Source organism: Amia ocellicauda, chromosome 3, assembly GCF_036373705.1.
Source record: "Amia ocellicauda isolate fAmiCal2 chromosome 3, fAmiCal2.hap1, whole genome shotgun sequence".
Taxonomy (NCBI): domain Eukaryota; kingdom Metazoa; phylum Chordata; class Actinopteri; order Amiiformes; family Amiidae; genus Amia; species Amia ocellicauda.
Genome location: NC_089852.1, coordinates 41,474,444 through 41,495,637, shown reverse-complemented (window position 1 = coordinate 41,495,637; position 21,194 = coordinate 41,474,444). Strand labels below are relative to the sequence as shown.

General features: G+C 38.3%; 1 protein-coding gene and 1 long non-coding RNA gene across 2 annotated transcripts; both read right to left on the bottom strand.

The window, feature by feature from the left end:
* Nucleotides 1–2,250: 2,250 nt before the first annotated feature.
* On the bottom strand, nucleotides 2,251–11,445 carry lrrc32 (leucine rich repeat containing 32). Its single transcript, XM_066699517.1, has 3 exons — nucleotides 11,318–11,445; nucleotides 9,500–9,590; nucleotides 2,251–6,510 (listed from the first exon to the last, which is right to left on the bottom strand). The coding sequence occupies exons 2-3, from the start codon at nucleotides 9,584–9,586 to the stop codon at nucleotides 4,579–4,581; spliced, it is 2,019 nt and encodes a 672-aa protein (XP_066555614.1). The 5' UTR covers nucleotides 9,587–9,590; nucleotides 11,318–11,445; the 3' UTR covers nucleotides 2,251–4,578.
* Nucleotides 11,446–18,237: 6,792 nt separating this feature from the next.
* LOC136746769 (uncharacterized) lies at nucleotides 18,238–18,963 on the bottom strand. Its single transcript, XR_010816422.1, has 3 exons — nucleotides 18,788–18,963; nucleotides 18,528–18,553; nucleotides 18,238–18,324 (listed from the first exon to the last, which is right to left on the bottom strand). It is a non-coding gene; the product is annotated as an uncharacterized LOC136746769 (long non-coding RNA).
* Between the last annotated feature and the right edge of the window lie 2,231 nt (nucleotides 18,964–21,194).

Here is a 21,194-nt window from a genome sequence, read left to right as displayed (position 1 = left end):
TGGAGATATCCTCTTTTATCCCCCCATCTCTTTGGGTAGTAAATTATTTCACAGCTTTTCTCTTTTCTCTAGAAAAATTGTACATTGCTTTCTGGTATTTTTAGTAAACCACAAGATCTAATATGTTTAAATGAACCTCTCCTTTCACATGTTAATATGGGAACACTTTTCATTAAAGTCATTCAAAAGAGAAACCCTAACCCTAACCCTGTTACACATGTGATTAACATTGCAAATCAGAGGAAGTGCATGACATATTCATGTGTTAATCCTATGGTATACATATATTAATTACTGAGGAATCACACCATCTTATTTTAAAGTGTGACCTAAATATGTATATCACCAGAAATGTAAATTATTCCAAGTTTACCAGAACTTTAGCTTTTGGAAAACCAATGCACACATATATCCCTGAAATAAACAGAGTCATTGTTAGGATTTCTTTATGAATGAAAAGATTGTCTTCAGTATAGCGAACTCCAGGTGTTTCATTCAGTAAGAATGGCATCTATTGTCGACTAGCTTTAAATGGTTTAATTCCTCACCTGTGTGTTGATTTAGACTTTGAACTTTGTAACTTAAAAGAATACAATTATTGTTCTCTATCTCCCACAACTATTTAAAACGAAGAGCAGCATAACTGAGGGCAAATATTTTTTGATCAATGGACGTTATTCATAGCCAACCTCTAAGTGGTTCTCTTGATGTACAGAATTTTTTTTTGTTGAACAGCACTAGTCGGAAATCTGGTATATGACTTATCAAGATTTCCTACTTGTGCTGTAATTACATATTACTTATAAAATAATCAAAACAAGAAATGTTTAAATCAGAAAATGAATTATACACTTCAAAAAATGCAAAATACAGCAACTAAAACAAATGACATCTCTATCAACTAGGTACCAAAGTTGTTTACAAAAAAGTATGTATACAGTAATAGAACTGAACTTATATCCCACAATTAATAATACTTCATATGTAGGTCCCCTACACACACACACACACACACACACACACACACACACACACACACACACACACACACACACACACACACACACACACACACAAATCTAAACAATTACATTGAATCATATTGATTACATCAGGAAGTGAAAAGGTTGGCCCACCTTCTTCACAGTCTCTTTCATGTTTCTCAAATGGTGAAAAAACTGGAATACCTGAAAAATCTTAGTGCAGTAACATAAAATGCATTTCAAGCAAAACATATAAAGCTTTTGTTGAAATACCTACTAAAGGAATGATAATTACGTAATCAAGAACCCTCAAAGTAGGCCGCCTTCAATAGTCAATTGTGCAGTGTGTTTATATAGGACATTGCCTGCAGGAATGAGGGTTTATTTTAAGTTTTGAAAGGTGTTCATCGTGGTTTTATGCCTGGGAATGTCGCATTGCTAAGAAGATATGTTCTGTGCATTAACACTGCTATTGTAATGTGGTGTTGGAACTGAATTAGGTGGTGATTTTTTTCTCAGGATCTTTGTTAGTCTACATGCCTGGCAATTCTTGCTTCTGAAAAAGGAAAAGCACTGATCCTCAGGAGTCAAGGAACTAGAGCCCCTTAATAACTCATGTTGCACTGACCTGGACTGGAGACTACAGTACATGACATAAATATCACCTCTCCCTCCTGTATCAGACACTGTCACTGCAGTCTGAATCATTACTGCTCTCGTGTAAATTAAGACTGAAATACTCTGCAGTATTTTTACAGGAGTGCTTAATCTGTCCCAAGTTCTTTCCTGTCAGCGTGCATCCTGTTTTCTGGAGTTTGTTGGGTATTGTTGAACTCCTGCCAACCCAGTGTATGTTTTTGTGTTTGTTTGTTTGTTTTGTTATAAAAATAGAGGCCACCTCTTCGATGATGCGGGATACTCTTCCCTGTATGATGCTCTGTCAGTGTCCAGTGATGACAGACACTACTTAAAAGCCATGAAAATATCGCACCGCCACAGAAATGTTTCCTGGCAACTGTCAGAGCTGCAGGATATTTTTATATCTGCCCTTTTTTATAAGCCACTTCTAATTAAACTGCAACACCGGTTACAGAATTAAGACACATTTATATACTTTTTCATTGGTTTAACTGGTTTTAGACAAATTATAGGAAAACACACTGAGGATGAGAGTTGGATGTTTTTAATTACAAAAAAATATGAATAAAAAACACATTTTATTATTATTAGAAAATAATAATAATAATAATAATAATAATAATAATAATAATAATAATAATAATAATAATAAATAACAAAATAAAATTGAAAAGACTATCTAGGTTGACAGATAATTTACTTTTGACATACAAAACTTATAAATATATTTAATCTGAAATGTACTTCTATACATTCGACACAAAAGTATGTTTAATGTTAATACCTCCTTCATATAAATAAAACAGTTTCTGATTAGCAAATATTTTCAGAGGAAACTAAACTATTTTAAGGACATGAATGATTGTGACCAACAATAATGGTACTGGGGAAAATAAATGATTCACAAGGAGGTCTGCTTTATTCAGATTAATGGATATGAAAAATATTCTGGCCAGCAATCATTTTTTTACAAGTACTGTATATGTATTGGTTGTTAAAAAACTTTGATTACACACTGTAGAAATAAAATCATTGATCATGTTATTGTGGGCCTTTCATTTTCTTTCCTGTTAACAACTTCCTTTGTTTTACTTTCCAGACTCTTTCTTAAATGCCTGTTTCAGTCATTCACTGAAGGATAGAAGAACAATTCAATTTCAGAGAATGCAGCACAATTATGTTTGTCAATTCCATTTTTTTTCTTTGTTTGCTTCTTTGTTTTTAATCATGTGGAAGATAATTCCAGATGTGTAATCTACCCTTTAATAATAAATAGTTCAATACTTCTACAAGAGAAAGTCCCTGTCTTTTGAAATGGCATTTTGGTGATTTAAAAATCCCCAGTTCTGACAGTACACTAAAAATACTTTAAGTAAAGAGAAATCTTCCTACCAAAATATGTCCATTAAAAAATATTTTAGAATGGGTTATATATTCAGTTTCATGATGCATTTCATCCTTCTGATTGATATTTGATGCAGCAACCTTTCCAAACACACATTGTGACTCACAGTACAGACGTTTGATACACATTGCTATTCATGATCAATTCATAAGGAATAAGGGGAAAAAGATTAATCATTGTAATATACCTTCTGTATAGATTCACATATAATTACACTTAAATTACAGACACATATACGTGTTACTGATTAATTTAATCTGAAATCACCTTGAATGATTGTAAACATCTGTCGGCTGACTGATGCAAAATGATGAATGACATTTACCTGAATTGCAACTAAATATTAAGTGCAAATGTCTGTCACATCCCAACTTATTATGCCTGAAGAGAAATTGATCATGAATTGGCATTTAAAGAGTAAGCAACAATAATGCACCAGAATATCACTTATGTTATTATCTGCCTGTTTAAAATCACTCTTGTGGTCTTTGGAGCAGCAGAAACATTTTAATCTTCACACCGACAGCTCTGTTCCAAACCTTTTTGCATGTGAAGTGCTGATGTGTGTCAGTTTCAGGAAAACCAAATGGCTTTCACTGAATTCTCAGATTGAGTGTTCTAAATTGCACTTTTGTGCTTTCATACGTTATATACCAAGGGCCTACCAATAACAGGAAAGGAAGATGAGGGCCTTTACAAGCTGTGCAAACAATCCCCATTTCTTCGCAGGTGTCCTGACAGAAACATTCCCCAAACCATCCTATATCCTGCTCACAGCAATTTCTGCAAATTACATTTCCTGGTTCTAAAACAAAACCAGACTGAAGCTCACATAATTATAATACTAATTACTGCAAACGTCCTGTAAAAATCAAACTGCTGTGAAAACAAATAACAAGCCATTTGGGAAAATTATGTTTTTGCACCAATCAAGAGGTCTTCTCAGCACTTGCCTTATTGAAGAATATGTCAGAAAGTGTCAATCTGCTTTTACATTTGGCCTCAGACATAACATTTGAAAGGGGATGATAAAAACTTGTTTGTTTGGTTGGTTTTACAACAGAAATACAAATATACAAGTTCATCAATTTACTAACTATTAAATATTCTTGTAAAGGTTATGAGATCATCCTGTAACGATTTGGAAATGTTTGGTAATTAGTAACGGTGATATTTTAAGGAATTTCCAAGGAGTACATTCTGTATAACAACAATAATAATAATAAAGTCTTACTCGCAAGTATTTACAGTTGCTAAAGTGCGCATTAAAACTGTTTCATCACTATGTAAATTATCCTGAAACTGCAAAGACACCTTTGAAATCCGTGATCTGTTGCAAAGCAGCTGACTTCAAAATGTTTCTGAGGGGTGGATCACACAAATACTGCACACTGTTACACTTTGTCCTCTTAGTCTCAGAATTGTGTGTAAGAGTATTTAGGTATGCCAACCACAAGCAGCCTATTACATTGTTGGGGCGTCTGGCACTTTTGTTAGTGCAATTTCCCTGTGGTAAATGACAAAGAGTAGCTTGAGACTCGCCTTCGTCTTTTAAGCCTTAAAGCTTCCACTGAACCTGTGTCTTCGCTGATGGCAGTATTTGGACAGAAAGATAAGAACTGCAATTAATACCAGAGCTGTGATGATTATGGTGATGATGAAAGCACTGTTGCCTTCCTTCTCCTGACAGTGTTCCTGCAATACACTCGAAATGTTTACTTCCTTATACTCCAGGTTTTGCGAGTACCGACATGTCACTATGTCTCTGTCTGGTATGTTAACAGTAGACTGTTGGATCAGATGGAGTAACCTTGGACTGCTACAGCAGATGAGGGGGTTCCCACCCAGGTACAGGGTCTTCAGTGATCTCTCCAGCGCAAGCACTGTGCTGTACTCCAGGGTGAGCAGGCTGTTGCTCTGTAGGTTCAGGAATTCAATGGATGACTCCTTGCCCAGAGGAGGCAGCCCTTTTAACCGATTTGCAGACAGATCCATGTTTTTAACTCTAGTCAGCGGTGAAAGGTCAATGTTTAGTGTTTGAAGGTCATTTCCCCTGAGGGACACATAAGTCAAGGATGATTCCAAGCCAGAAAAGGCTTTCTTGTGGATTTCCAAGCCTGGGTTGTCAGATAGATCTAGCACCAGAAGAGGGCTGCCATAAAAAGAGTACTGGGGTAACGACACCAGGCCATTGCTGGCAAGGTATAAGTAACGTAGTGTTGGCATGGATGAGAAGGTCACACAGCCTGTTTCCTGTGCCCTGTGTCCCTGTTGAGATTTCCTGTGGGACCGGCTGCAGATGCTGATGTTGTTCTGCTGAAGATCTAGGACTTCAATGCTGGGAAGTCTGAGGAAGGTGTTGGGTGCTAAGACATGGAGAGCATTTCCTTTCAGGTAGAGCCTCTTTAAAGACCTTAATGTGTTTTCTCCAAAGGACAAATTCAACAGGGCATTGAAGTTCAGATCAAGGGTCTCCAGTGAGTTTAAAGGGCTGTCATTATCTAAGGAGAAATCTTGGAGACAGTTGTTGCTCAGATTGAGATACTCAAGGGACCCCATGCTGCTGAAGAAGGACGCTGGGATACTCCTGATTTCATTGTAGCTCATATCTAAATACATAAGCTTCGGTAAGCTGTTAAAGGTGTTTTTATCAACTGAAAGAGTCCTGTTTAAAGTCCAAGTATTGTCCCTGAAACTGCTGTACTCAAGGTCACCTGCAAAGGATGCATCGAAAACACTTTGCATTAAGTTTCTGGACACATCCAGATGCATTAACTTATTCTTCCTAGGGAGGACAGGGAAGTAGTATATCTTATTTTGCCTTAGATCAAGATATAAGAGCTCATACTCCAGGTCAGATGGTGTGGTTTGAAATGACTCGATGCTGTTCTGACTGAGGTTGAGCAGTGTCAGCTGAGACAGGTTAAAATCGATGATGCAGGTAATAGAATTCTTCGACAGATTGAGCTCAGACAGGTCTTTCAAAGATTCAAATGTCCCTTCCTCAATATCCATGATGGCATTATTGTGCAGATCAATGCTCCTCAGTGCCAGTGATCCAGCAAAGGTGTTGTTGTCTATTTTGGTCAAGCTGTTTCCCTCCAGTGATAGGTTTTGGAGTGCTGGTGCATTTTGCAAAAAGTAGAAGGGCATATCAGTATACAAACCATTGCCTGAAAGGTCTAGATTTGTAACAGTAGATATGGAACCAATCTCAGATTGAGACAATGCAAAGATATCTAAATTGTTGCTGGACAGGTCAAGCACTTCAAGATTGCGCATGTCTTTGAACAGGCCAGGCTGTATGAATTCGATCCTGTTGGAGTGGAGATTCAGGTGACGGATGGAGTTGTAGAAAGTGGAAAGTTCCTGTGTCACATTCTGAAGGAGGTTGTGAGACAAGTCCAGCTTGCTGATATGAGGAGGCAGCTCCATAGGAATTGTTTTCAGGTTCATACTGCTGCAGAAGACATCTGATTTGACCTGCAAACCAAACAGTGTTAATAAGGAATGATATTTACAAATGTTACCTTTTGTATTTTAACTTTCTCCTCTATATCTTAAAACCATTTGAATTCATGCATAAAATCATAAGAACAAACTATAGATACACAGATATATACTGATGTGTTTTAACCAGCTGTCTGAAAGAGGTGCAGATTTGTGTTTTGGCTAAAGTAGAGATCGATGGGAACAATACAAGTTCTTAAGTTGTAGAACATCATGTTATGGAATAAAAAACAAGATCTTTATCTACAAGCATTAAGCGGCCTGATCAGTTTGAACCTTTAGATTATCTACAAGGAAAACTAAACACATTGACAACAGGTGTTTGAAACAAAAGTATATTCTCTTCACTTGACTGCCAGGTCTGGACAAGGACAATATATTGCTATGCTTATGTCAACTGATTTTTGCCAGGCCCCGTTACCCAATCTGTGACCTGTCTGTGTGCACTGTAGATTACAGAACACTTACATATTTGTATGGCTTCCACAGTTGGCACTGTTTCAGGATTAAAGGCAGACTTTTCAGGTCTTAAGACAACAATAGTAATGATACCACACACATCCCAGAATGGCAAGGTTAAGATACTAATCCTTAAAGTTTGATACTAATTATATTTAGAGGTTTTATGGTTTTGATTACAAGATTGGACAATTTTGTGACAGACAATTATAATTGACTGAACAAAATATGTTGAAAAGGAATTCAGGATTACTTATTTAGGCCTTTTATTTGTGTAACTGGTTAGATTACCCTCAAGGGATGTACTGTGGGGTGTTTCCACCTCATAAATCCACTCATATTATCCCCCTTGTGGTTTTATGAGTTAATTGCTCACATACTTTAGAAACATATTCATTTAATGTGGTTCACAACACGTTTTGTATCCAAAACAGTTTTAGCAAATATTCAATTAACTCTGTGTACATTAATTGAATCCATACTGCCTGGTGTGAGTTTAATAATAAATGAAGTCCATAAAATCAAAAAAGCAAAACATTAGGGGAGATTTATAGCCTCATGGTATAAGCTTGAGGTTTTGGAAGTAAATCGACAACATTCCTGAATATTGTGGGTAGACACAGTCAGTTTTTCATTTTCTTTTTTAACTCAACACAAAACATCAGTGCCCTCTTATAGAATCCCAATTCAAAGAAAACTTCAGTCACAAAATAAGCAATGAATCAGATTCATGATTAATATCATGCTCAATGCTGAATACATAAAAGACTTCAACTTCACATGCCAAAACATGGCCTTGATTTAATTGACCATACATAGCTATACAAATAACATGCTATGAAATTTCAGTGCCTAGGAATGTTCATATCAATTGTCGTGTCATGTTTCAAATGTGAAAGGAATCCAGGTCTCTACTAACAGCATCTTGACTAGATTTCCACTTTGGCATTCTGTCAAAATGAAGACCTCTCTCTCTCTTACATAAATATACACTGAAATTGTTGAAATATGAAAAATGTAAATCACAATGTAGTCACACTTTTTTAAACATAAAATCCTAGTGAAACCTTATGTACCTCATACACTCAAACTGTAGTCCCTGCTTATGTATTGTGTGATAGCAATCTATAAAATAAAGCCAATACCTCAAAGAATTGCATTTACGAGATCTCAGGCGGTCTTCGTCTTGACTAATATAGGACACCCTACAACAGCAGTTTCTGATAAAGACCTGGATGTAGGAAAATTCCTTTCTTGAGTGCAGCTCAGGGCTTAGCACTTAATTCAGTCCTTTTGCCTTTAGACCAGTTGGTTCATCCTAATATGGCATTGAAAGGTAGGTTAGCAGCCAACTTACATTTATCACCAGGACTCTGATTCAGGCAAACTACCAGCTTAGAGGGCTGATGGTAAGTAAGTGTGCTGGACAACATCATCGGGGTGAACAACAATCTGTTTGTTATATAATGCTGCTTTCAGAGTATTCATGTCTAAGTGTATGTTGCAATATATTGTATTATCCATTGGCACCTTGCCAGCCAAATGTCTAATGTGAAATGTCAATTTGTACAAAATGCACAAAACAATCTCATTGTTTATGTCAGCTGATGTGTTTCTATAAACCAAATGGTTCAAGATGAAGTCATGCATCCCCAGGTCTCTAACCACATAAAATGGGTGTCATTTTGTAGGAATCATGCTATGTAATGTTAGAATTGACACCAGAAATATGATTAAATATTATTTATTTAAGCTGTAAGCTGATGTCACTAAGTTGGCATCTCTTAAGGACGTGCATGTGTGTCGGATTCCAGTTGGAAAGTATGCCAACAAAAATAATGCCTGTAAAATAACTGTTTAAACTTCAGCAGTACTTTTCTTATTATTAGACAGTGTACTTCAGGAAGAAAAATAATATCCCCCAAGGCGGTTCAAGGGCTGACATATGCTTTCACACCTGAAGTAAAGTATTCCATATTTTAAAATGGTACATTAAAAAACTACTACTACAAATAATAATTATAATAGATTCCATTTAAATGTCACCTTCAAGAACTATGATATTTTTGGTTTTCATTTGGTAAGATCATGTCATTCTGAAACCTTTTAATGCCACATTTTCTTTGCTGCTGAGCGGCTCGGTACTGTTTAGTATTACTTTGGGTTTAAAAATCCCAAAAAAGTCACACACCCATGTGAAACTGTCGTCTCATCACAGCATTAGCATTGCTCACAGATAACACAGCAATTCGGCACTGATACTGTGACCTAGCACTTCTCTATTCTCCCGGGACTCGCTTATTTAGTACAGAATCAAAGGTAACAAGTCGCTGACTTCCTCTCACCGTCTCATGCGTTTACACACTGTTTTCAAATCTCCTGCCTGTTTGAATACATCTGTCTGTCAGTGCCACAATTCTATAGTCCTCCAGCTGAAACTAGCCACAGAAATGTAGAGTAGGTAAACTGGTCAACCACAGACCCTGGGATTCAATTCACTTACCACTTGGCAAGGAGAAAGCTGCCGGGGACGAAACGTTGCTGTCACTTCATTCACGACAGCCAGGAAGACCCAGAGGTATGATGCCATGATGCTGAAAATCCGGAGAAAAGACAAAGCAAAAACACATGAGCGCAAAAGGCACCGACTAGAAGGACTGGACGGCATCCTGGGTTTTGTCAGGCGCTCTGTGGGATGCGGTGCTGCTTGAATGGGTGTGTAATAACTCTGATGGGGATGAGCTTCTGACACAGTCACATAAATACAGAATGTCACACAGACGGCCCTGTCAGTCTGACCTATGACTGTTTCATTATTCCACTCAATCACAGTATTGTTGTGTGCTTCTCTTGTTCTGTGTTTCTCTCTACACTGATCACCTCAAACAGACGATCTGAGACAATTTCAGTGCAACATCCTCATTGGATTTGAATCGGCATACTTGATATTTGATATCGTAAAAAATAAAAACACATTACATCAAAGAAATTACTGGGTTATCAGCTTGTTTATCACGTCCCAATGTGTTACTGAAATGATTTTAATTGCAAATTGGCTTCTTCACATTGTTTTTAGTAAGGTAGTTGTCATAAACCATACGTGGGGTTACAGTCTATTCATAGATAGGATAGACATGGGACCTTTATTTTTAGTACTAAAGTCATCTTGAAATCTGTTAACCCTTATACCATGCACTGCAACTGGAGAAGAAAGACACACATATATATATATATATATATATATATATATATATATATATATATATATATATATATATATATATATATATATATATATATATATATGCCATCTCCAGGTGTAGACTGGTTTAATTTCAAAAAGCACCTATTCTGTTTTCACCCATATGGTTCTGCTAAAAGAACGTACAGGAAACACCTACAGATCAGACATGCTAAAATAATATATCTGTGTAAAGGTTAGTACACGTCATATCTTCAAAAGTACTACACTACATAAATGACGTTACAAATTCCACATTAATGGTGTTTTTTGTTTTCAATATTATCAAATGGATTGCTGATATCAATAAATACATTATCAATAGAGCAGTGTCTAACTATTTTCATACCTAACTACTCCATTAGAAACACTTTGCATTGATCAACCAGTGTTAGTCCTACGGCCATCAATTATAAACCAGCTTTATCACAATATAATCGATATGTAAGCTTGATGTTGCTCCATAACTGTAGAGATAACTGAGTGCTGTCCTGGAGAAGAATGTAGGTAACTGCTTCCATATCAACTGTATATGATGCCAATATAACCAATCAAACAAACACTCTGAGCTCTACTTAGCAACCAGACTAAGAGAAAAGAGAAAATGTTATCCAGGAAATAAACCACAAGTCGAAGAAGCAAAACTAACAAGAGCATCTTTCCCCCAATCAAAGTAATTTTTCTTTTTCCTGGATGTCTTCAATAAAAATGTAAGTTTGATATTTGATTGCTTATGGGGTATTTAGGTTGTACATAAGCCTTTGAATCATATTTTCTTTTTCTTACAGCAAAAATACATATTTACAAGGCTGGCATGTGTTCATAGTGGAGCTCCTAACTACTGTAACCCACTCTCTGAAGCTTCCTCCCTCCCTCTCTCTCTCTCTCTCTCTCTCTCTCTCTCTCTCTCTCTGTTTTTCTAATTCCTGGCTCCTCAACTGCTCCCCACACTGACTGCCACTTCTTGCCTTTTCCTTCTGTGGCTCCACGTTTTTTGTGGCCAAGTCTGTCATTGTTCAAAAACTCTGTATAAAGCAAGCAAATGGACAAAACTGAAGTGACTGAAAAAATCCAAGTTACCTTCTTGTAAATATTACTTCCCTCTCCAGACAGCGTTGCTCATTTTGTGGCTGTGATGCTCACACATCCTCCCTGAATGTAGTACAGCTGGCTCTGCCCCTGCACCATTGAGCTATAGACGGCAACTAATACATCCTGTGGGAATATCCTGCAGGACTGTTTTCGTTTGCCTTTTTTTGGGGGCAGTTCCTTATTAGGGATTGGGAAGTCCACATTCTCCTACTTATTTGAAAGAATGCGTAGTCACAGGGTCCTAATGCTTTATGTTTCTTACTTCCAGCTAACTGTGCGTAACCAGGATATTGCTGCCGTACACGTAATGTTTAACATAAACGGTGTGAAACTCCAGTCATATTTTTGTGAAAAACTCTAACCTCCTCCTGGTTCCTGTCATTAAGAAGACTGTCTCCTTCTTATTTTTTCCTAGGTTTTCTGAGTCAGTGGAATAGCAGGGGTTCATCAAAGTTGTCTGTGCTGTCCTTGTTTTAGAGCCCATGTGATTACCTTTACCTAACTAAATGGGCAAAAGTCCCGAAACAAAACAAAATGTTGATAGAAATGTACTCAGTAACAGCTCAGCTTTGTACTTGGAGCCACCACCAGAAAGCTTTAACATATAATGCTGTGTATTGTATCACTTTATCTTGATCTGACATTCTTTGGCGTGTTTTCTGTCTTTTTATGTAACTTTCCTTCACTTTTATGGTCCATCTTTACCACATAAATAAAAAAAAAGCATGTATCCACCTCATGTATCAGCAGATTCATACTAAGCTGCAGCTTGCAAGAAGACTTGAACTGCCACAGAATGTCAGGATCCCTACCTAACGCTTGATTTGCGCTCAGAAGACAATTGACATGACAAGGCTTGAAGAGGATTTGTTACACCGAAACATATTAACTTGATATTGAGCAATCAAATGGTATATGTGAGCTTTTGCATTTACAGTAATGAGGCTTTGAAGATAAGAATGACTAAAACTGTCTGACATTTTTGTGGACATTTAAAAGGTCATGAATTTCCACTTAATTTCTTTACCTTCTTTTGAATTGTATATGTGAAGTTATTATCTTGCCTGTTTTTTTCTTTGTTGGTAGAATGAAAGTGACATTGCATTTTATCACAGAAAACAGATGGCATATCTGCTTCCTGTGAAACTCAATAGCAGAAGGAAGAATGTACAGGTTGAAAACAATGCTGATGTCTGGTTATTTGTGTCATCCTGTAGCAGGCAAGTAAAAGGACCTATGTCAGTTTTGTTGTTGTTGTTTGTTTGTATTTACATCTGAATGAAGCATTTTATTCAGAATAATGTTACTGGGAAAAACTCTTAAACTCTTAAAATAATCTTAAACACCAATAGCATCGATATGGTGTTGCAATTACTAAACCTATCAAGATGGATATTAAAGTTTACATTGTATTTTTTTTGGTGTAATCAGTTAGTGTAAGCTTGCATATGATTACTGTAAAGCAACGTGTATTATCTCCAAATGTTTAATTATTTTATTGTATTAGCTTTAGTATAAATACATTATACATACCTGTCTTGAACAACAAATATATATAACATTAAGAAAACAATGTAAAAAGTCTAATTTGGAAGAAACTGAATATTTTATAGCGTAGAAGAAGTTTAGCACATAATAACATTGAAAAGTTGTGGAGTGAAGCACAAATCCAGCACAACACAAGATTCACTTTTTTTCCTTCTTCTTTTTTTATCACATACCTGTTCTCCGGCAGGGGTGAGTTAAAGTGTATCTGCTGATTTTTTTCTGTGGCCCACAGAGAGAGGGAATCGAGATCAGCTAGATGCGCTTTCCCACTCATGACCAGTCCAGGTATCATCACCGGACCTCAGCATCACTCCTGATTCACGGGTGCGACATTCACAAACTGTTGCCCATGCTTGGAAACAGTAACAAATCATCTAAAATGGTAAGCTCAAGTGCAATGACCAACATGCATCAGCATATTTTAATACAATTTCTAGAGCTAAGATTGCATGCAATAGATCTTTTCAAAAGTATGTATCTCTAGGCGTGCTTGCTGTGCACTGTCCTGAAAGCGAGACGTTGCTCTGAACGGTTATAGTCTCCGGGAAAAGGGGAATTCCCACTTTCTGTGGGACAGATCCCTCAGGATTTCCCTGCAATTGAAGATCGACCGTGTTTGTTTGCCTGTTTTAAGTCACAACTCATTCTAAAATATACAGCACAGAGCACTTGGTAATCATGTCCATGTTTTTAATATCTTTGTATTTCTTGTTTGTATTTTCATTCTTTCATTCATATTCATTCATGGACCAAAAAAAAAAAAAAAAAAAAAAAAACAGATTGAGGTCTTGTCCACTGAAGTTGTTGGGTAAGAATGAGCATGGGGCATCTCAGTTTATTCACGTATTGACTGAAGGAAATGGTTGGCACAATCTGTCAGCACATGACGTCGGTGCATAGTTGCAACCCAGCAGGTGTGGATGCCCAGCTGAAGTAGTGACTGTTTTAATAGAGAAGATTGAATTAAAAAAAAAAAAAAAAAAAAGTTTGATAAGAGATGGGTCAATGTCTCCCTCCAGCGGCGCATGTGGATACATTACAAAGACAATGTTTGAACTGGATTTGTAGTATAAATAGCCTTGCATCAATCTAGAACTCATAAAAGTCGTATTCAACTTCTTGTCATTGGTATGCATCTGAGAACATGCAGAGTATGTGTGCTAATAGACAACTAAAGGGTTAATCCCTTTTGCTACGTATGTATGTTGTTAATGAGTATTCAACAGTATTCATTATTATTATTATTCATTTCTAACAATTGCTCACTCCTGTATGGCTTTTCTTCTGGACGAAACAGTGATTTTACATCATACATAGCAGGTGGTGTCTGCTTTTTAAAAATTGTTTTAAAAATGTATTTGACATTATACCATACAACATGATGGATTTGTAACCTATTGAAAATGTAAATGGTGACACATATACACACACAATACAATTACGCTGTCAAAATCACACATGGGCTTTTTTTAATAGGCCTGCAACATTGTCTCCTACGAGAAGTTGTCTGCAGTATTAGTTGTATATGACCCACTGCACTGAAGATGGTTTAGACTATCAAGCAAGAAAAAGGCGTGTTGGATCGATGTCTCGTATAAGGAATCCCTGAATTATTTCTCCTCGTCTTGCAGATCAGATGTGTGACATCACCCTCCAAGTATTATTGGACATCATGCCCCTGCCAGGTACACAATCAATGATAAAAGCTGGCATCTGCAATTCTTTTTTGGTTTGTTTTTTGGTTCATCAGGTGTTTGCTCCAGAAAGCAGTGTAGCACTTATCTGTACACTCCCTCCATGTCTGGATTGAAGTGCTATTGTCACCGCCTAGTGGGTAAATAGGGGCGACACAATACAAGACCATGCCACCTCCTCTGTTTGATAAGAGAGGAACTCGTACTCCCACTCTCTCCCCCCGGGCTGGCTCGACAGGACCAAGACAATCCCCAACACAGGTAAAAGGAACAACAAAGTTTATTCAATTAAATTCCAGTCAGGGCAGGATATCACAAATTGTACAGAAGCAAATGTAAAAATGAATTATAAATAAAACCTAGCTAAAACTGCCTTAAATCCCTGAGCACTTAAAACACTAAAACCCCTACCCAAAAATATAGCAGAGAGATAAGAAAAGGAAGCTAGTAAATTATAAAACTACTATTTCCATACAATAACACAAACACGCAAGGACACTAATAACTCTTTCCTCCCCTTTCTTTCTCAGGTGTGATCCATTCATTGATTTTGCCTTTGGAAGGATGAACTCCTTAAGGGCTGAATACATTGATGACAGTTGCTCAGCGACATTTTTGAGTTTCCTTCACAAGACTCAAATACTATCCATTGTTTCGCACTGAATAAGACTCATGTTTCTTAGAACTAATTTAAGTTAAGTCAAATACAATTCACTTTAATCTGATTTGTCAGGCACATCCATTCAACATGAATTGGACCATTGTTTTAGTTTTTATTTTATTTTACATTTGCGTTGACTGGCTTTTAAATGCACAACTTTTGTGCTATAATCACTGTTACTGACACATTTTTGATTGTTAGCCTTTTTGATGGGTTATGGCTTAGGTGCCAAAGACCACCAAAACTATCTTTATTCAAAGTCAAGATTCGTCAATTCTGAGGCTGAAGGATGGCAGATAGGAAGCCTAGGGTGAAAATGCGGTCTGTCTGGGGTGGAAAACGCCAGTGGAGGAGATTAGGGGGTTTGCGGATTATGATGAGGGAAAGTGGTTTTTCATTACGCTGAAGGTGTGATCCCACTGCTTACCGTCTCCCATTGCTTTGAAGAGAGGAGCTTCCCATTGTTCAAACCCAGCTTCTGGCACAGCCTTAAAAACAGGACAGCACTGAAAACAATCCGTTTGGGCAATAATCCAACATAATTACCTTTAGTCCAGGGCTCTGAAATCACTGGGCTGCCTGTGAATGAGTCTCTCCGTCAGTGAAAGAGCAGGTGGGATTTACCAGGTATAGGAAAAAAGGGCCACCGTAATCACTGACTGATAGTTAGGACATCCATGCAGTAGTGAAAACTGTTGTTTCTTTCTGCTACTGTTCTCCCCCCCCGCCCCAGTCAAACATCCAATATTTGTGTTTTCTGGGGTAAAGTACACTCAAAGAAATCAACTAGGGCTTGTGTTTGATTCACAAACTAGAAATATGTTTGCATTCAATTATTTTGTCATGTTTATGTTCATTAAATGATTCATTCTTGTTTGCTGTACATGACTCATTCATGTCAATACAATGAGAATGAGGTCCCTCAAAACAATGACTTGGTTAGCTATGATTAGCTATTGCGCATGCTCCATGTCCACCGGATGCAGAAAAAGATTGTAGATGAAAATTTTATTTTTGTGCTCCATGTAAAAACTCCTGCCACTGAACCAGCAGTGTAACTAAATCAGTGTACACAATATTATAGGAAACGATGATGCTATGAAAGCTGTGGTGCAGTACGTCTTATCTTGATGAAGATGCATGCCCTTGCCAAGCAAACTGAAATTGCTTTACTTATTCATTTTAAGCTAATGTGCACTGTATCTTGCAGGTGAAATAATAACAAGATGCAAGATAAAATCAGTGTCTAAAGTAATTGCATGTGCTTTGTCTGCCTCTGTATCATCACATTAGCCCATCAGTAGGATATTTTCCTTGGTATTTGGTCTTCATTGGTCAGTCATGGAAATCATATTGTGTCGCCAGAGAGGGTAGTAGGTACAAATTACTTAAGCATTATAAACTACATCATCATTAGGGAAGAGGACAACATTATCTGTGCATATATGTAAATTGTCCATGCATATTCAACACGTGGAGTGGACTCAACACCCATGTCTATGAAGCTCATTAATCAAGGAGAGAATTGCACTGCTTTCAGACATTAAGAAGAGATCCAGTGACCATATAGAGACAATGAAAATGGAGAATACTTTCTCATACAGAAGGCAAGAAGTTCTTCAAGGACAGCCCTTGGTATCAGACTTCCAAACCAGATTGCCAGCTCTGTTCACTGAGAAAGAGGTACAAGTCCTGTATGTGCTTGGGTTTTATGTATGCCCCCAGAGTGTGCGCACACACAAGAACAGGAAGATCATGACAAATCAAATATGGTGGTGACCAGTTGTTTCTCTCCTTACTGATATTGATATAATATAGTGATCAACAGCTAGTATTTCACTGTTCATCCTTCGTGTGTTGTATATTGTTGTAATGTTCTGATAGGGGGAGTGACAAGTGCGTTGTTAATGTTTCTCAGATCGATAAGGACTTAATTCGCATATACTTGCCTTTTGGGCTCCAGAGACCTAAAAAATATGTTTGTATTAAGTATTGTCTGCCACACAATAACCATGCTCAAAACTTTTGCAAAAATTGCAGTTTGCTATCAAGACTGCAGAGTTCTTTTTTCAAATTGCTGCCTAAAATGCTGAATATTGTCAGAATGGTTTCCTCAGGATGACACAATACATACAAGATGAGCATGCGTCCTCAAGTCCTTGTGCAACTACCTGAACGAAGACCATGAGAAACTTGTGAAGGAATATATGGTGAGTTACATACACTAGGTGCTACTTCCTTCCCTCGTTCTCCAGTGAATGCTTTCAGTGCTCACTGGGTTGCCCAACCTTAGATTTCACTTTGTACTGTTTTTGTAATGTATGTGTCACGGGCGGTGCATGATGGGCAATTTATTCACTGATTGGTTTATTATTGTATTTGGTTTTTTTCACTTTTATATTGTGTTGTGCACTTTATTTTGATCACGGTTATTTTCACTTATGAAGTATGTTTTTTTTGCTTCCTTATTTTGGTTGTATCACTTTCTTTGTATAATTGGTTAATTGGGTTTTTTAATTGCTTTATTGTTTGTCCTGCCCAGTGCAAGCCGCTGGCTACATTCCCACCTGGACTCACCTGCACATTCTCTCCTGATCACCTCCACCTGCACCCTGGTTCTCTGCCCCAGTATTTAAGCTGGGAGGGATCATTCAGTAGGGATACAGACTGACACAGCCGGTGATGTGACCAGTAGTGGTACAGAGGGAGGAGAAGTAAAGCCTGGGCTGGAGCGGGGACCTGTGGAGACTATTGTGGCAATAGATGAACTCTTTATTTTCCTTGGTGGATTACAAACCCTGATCCTGGACCCTGAAATGGCGGTGATACACCCCAGGGACTTGGTGGCAAAGCATGGACAGCGTGAGCTTTGAGCCGCTAAGTCGGGGGGGTTTCTGATTGACTGTGTACACGGAAGGGTTGTTGTAAGTGAAAGAGCACTGAGCAGGATTGAAGAAACTTTAAATGCGGAAATCAAAAGCCACATGGAATTGCACGTTTTGGGACTGGTCTTTATTTTGAACTTGATCTGTGCTACGGCGAAGAGGCATAGATCTCTGGGTTATTCCTTCCCTCTGGGATTATCTGTTGTACTGGAGAAAGAGAAGTATTGCTTTGGATTAGCTCTTCAAGTTATGGCGAGAGCTTAACATTGAACGGTGATTTGCTTTCGTCCTACCTGAGGTTTCGTTCCTCTTATTTGTGTTTATTTTCCCAGCCTGCTGGTGTCTGTTTGGCCAACGGGGCGCTGCCAGGCTGTGGGGAAGAGAAACCAAAAGAAGCAAATTCCACTTACCAGTGTGCTCCAAGTACTGATCATGCCTGTGGACGGAAGAAGGGAAAAGTCATTGGTGTCTGTTTGAGATATAGAAACCGTAGTTTTACAGGATTTTATTAGTTTCTTTTTCTTTTCTTATTTTTCGGTTGGGTAGGGTTTTTAGCATTTTATTGCCCTTCTAAATAAAGGCGGTTTTACTTTCTATAATTCTGTACAATTATCCAGGACAGTCTTCATGCCCTGTCTGGAGCTTTATTAAATAAATGGTTATACCTTACCTGCCTGTGTGGGAGTGTCTTGGGGTCCCATCAAGCCTGCCTGGGGAGAGCATTGGAGTGGGTAGACAAGTTCCTCCCTCGTACAACAAAGGAGGTGGCGTGGTCGGGTAGCGTAGTCGCCCCTAAGCACCCACTAGGGTGTGACATGCATCTGTATTACTTCTGTACAGCTCCAACTGTACTACTTAATTTGTACTTTTCATAAAATTTGTAAATGTTTGTTTTACAATTGACAATTTTAGGATCAGCAATCAGCATATTTAACTTTGTCTTGCCTCCAGTCTCATGCCACACTTTGTCTAGACTCTGTATTTAAATGTATTTATTGTCATATTTTACTCCACAGAACACAGACCTCTAGTCCAACACTTCCATGGAGCAAATTGTGATGGGAGTGTATGTCATACAGAAGGAGGGTAAGGAGCCTGGAGATGACCCAGAGGACATCGCTGTCCTGATTGAAGGTGTGGAGGTCCTCAGTGGTTTGGGGATCATTTTGATGGCTTGTGTTCTGTTATTTGAACCGATATACTGTTTGAACCTAAGCTACCTACCAGACCTCAAATGCACTGTTGAAGTCCTGCAGAAGATTATTCTAAATCTGGATGGGCAGAGGTTGTCGTCCAAGGCACAATTCCTAAAAAACTAAGCTTGAAGACTAATAGAAGCCTGGTATTTGTCCATATCTCTGCTAAGCAGGTTTTTTTGTTTAACTTTGAAAGTTCAAAATTAGAAGTCATTAAAATGTTCAAAAAGACTATTTAATTTAGTTTGCTCAATGGATTGTCTCATAGGTTGAAAAGTCTCCTACGTTTGTGAGTGGGTGGAGCAGACAAAGCAGTGATTTTGAACATGTTAAATCGAATACATACACCATTAATGGTTATAGCCTCCTTAAAATTTAGTATTTGTATTTCCAAAGATTTATTGACATTTTATCAACATGGCAAAAAGATTGTGCAAGCAACATTAGTCATTTTTCACTACTTCCAATACATTTTTTGCAATGCACATGTGTAGATTGTAATAATTCAGTGTTTAAAACTGTGTTAAAATGCATATTGATGCAGTCATGCACACATCTTGCTGGATTATTTGTAAACTTTGTTTTTTAATTATGGGCTAATAATATCTTGTAGGTTCCAATTTGTAACTCGGGGACTCGGGTATGAGGAACCCAGGAGCAGAGATAAGGGAGTCCACGGACAGGTGAGGGTCAATACCGGCAATAGCAATGTCCAGGAGAACCCGAAGGCGAGGTTGATAAGGCAAGCAAGGGTCAACGATGAGGCAAACAGGCTAGTCAGGAGAATCCGTGAATCATAAGTCGAGGAACACAAGAAGGTCAAAGAATAGGCAATCAATAAATGAGAGAAATACTGAGAATAGCAACTCGAAAGAAGACTAGACTTAGCAATGCGAGATGTGACCAAGGGGTTTATATACAGGGCACGAGAAGGAAGGTAATAGGTGCTGAGCGAATGGGAGCCGAGGGAGGTGAGAGAGAGGGCACTGGGTTTTGAGGAATGTGGAAGAACAGGTATATGGGGTTATAACTCTGGTAATGATGACCTCTGGTGGTGAGTTGGAAGACACTTTTATTGCATTTATGTTGCACTTAGAATTTTAAAACTTGAAATGACAGAAGTCACACACAAATCCTGAAAGATTGTTTTAAGGCTGTTTTCTTAATGAGCCTTGATTATTTTGTTGGCAAAATATTCTATTCATTATTAAAATATGCACCCACTGGTGATTCGGCAGCTTTGGAGCCGCTACACTCCTGATCGGCACCTTACCAGTTATCATTTCAGGTGATTTCAACTGTGCCCTGAGGGATGAAGACCGGAGTAAGCCCCGCAATGATAGATCCAGCAGGGATCTAGTTGCGTTCGTAGAGGACTTTGAACTCTGCGACGCAGGTCGGGACCTGGTCCCCTTATTCTCCTGGGTGAATTCTTCTGGCTCCTCCTTCTCCAGGATATATCTCGTCCTCCTCAGTAAGCCACTGGAGAGGACCACCATGTCTTCGGAGGCGGTCTTCTTTTCAGACCACAGGCTCCTGATGACAGAGGTGCTCATCCCGAGCACACAGGAGTCAGGGCCTGGGGTCTGGAAACTCAACACCTCTCTGCTCGATGACCCTCATGTAATTAAAACCTTTAGTAGACGCCTCACGGAGTGGAGGACCTGAAGGACATTTTTGATTCTTCCATAGAGTGGTGGGAGATGGTGAAGAGTAGAACCAAGGGCTACTTCATTCAGCTAGGGAAACGGAAAGCTCGCGAGTGGCGGGCGAGATCTGAACGCCCGCCTCCAGCGCCTGAGCCTTTTACAGCTCAGAGGCTTCGACTTGGCTGAGGAGGTAGCCCAGGTCAAACTGAGTCTCTCCACCCTCTATCGGGAG

Coding starts and splice junctions, on each gene's coding strand:
- lrrc32 (XM_066699517.1), bottom strand. CDS start 9,586: ATGGCATCATACCTCTGGGTCTTCCTGGCTGTCGTGAATGAAGTGACA. Junction 6,511..9,499: donor AGCTTTCTCCTTGCCAAGTG/GTAAGTGAATTG, acceptor TTTGGTTTGCAG/GTCAAATCAGATGTCTTCTG.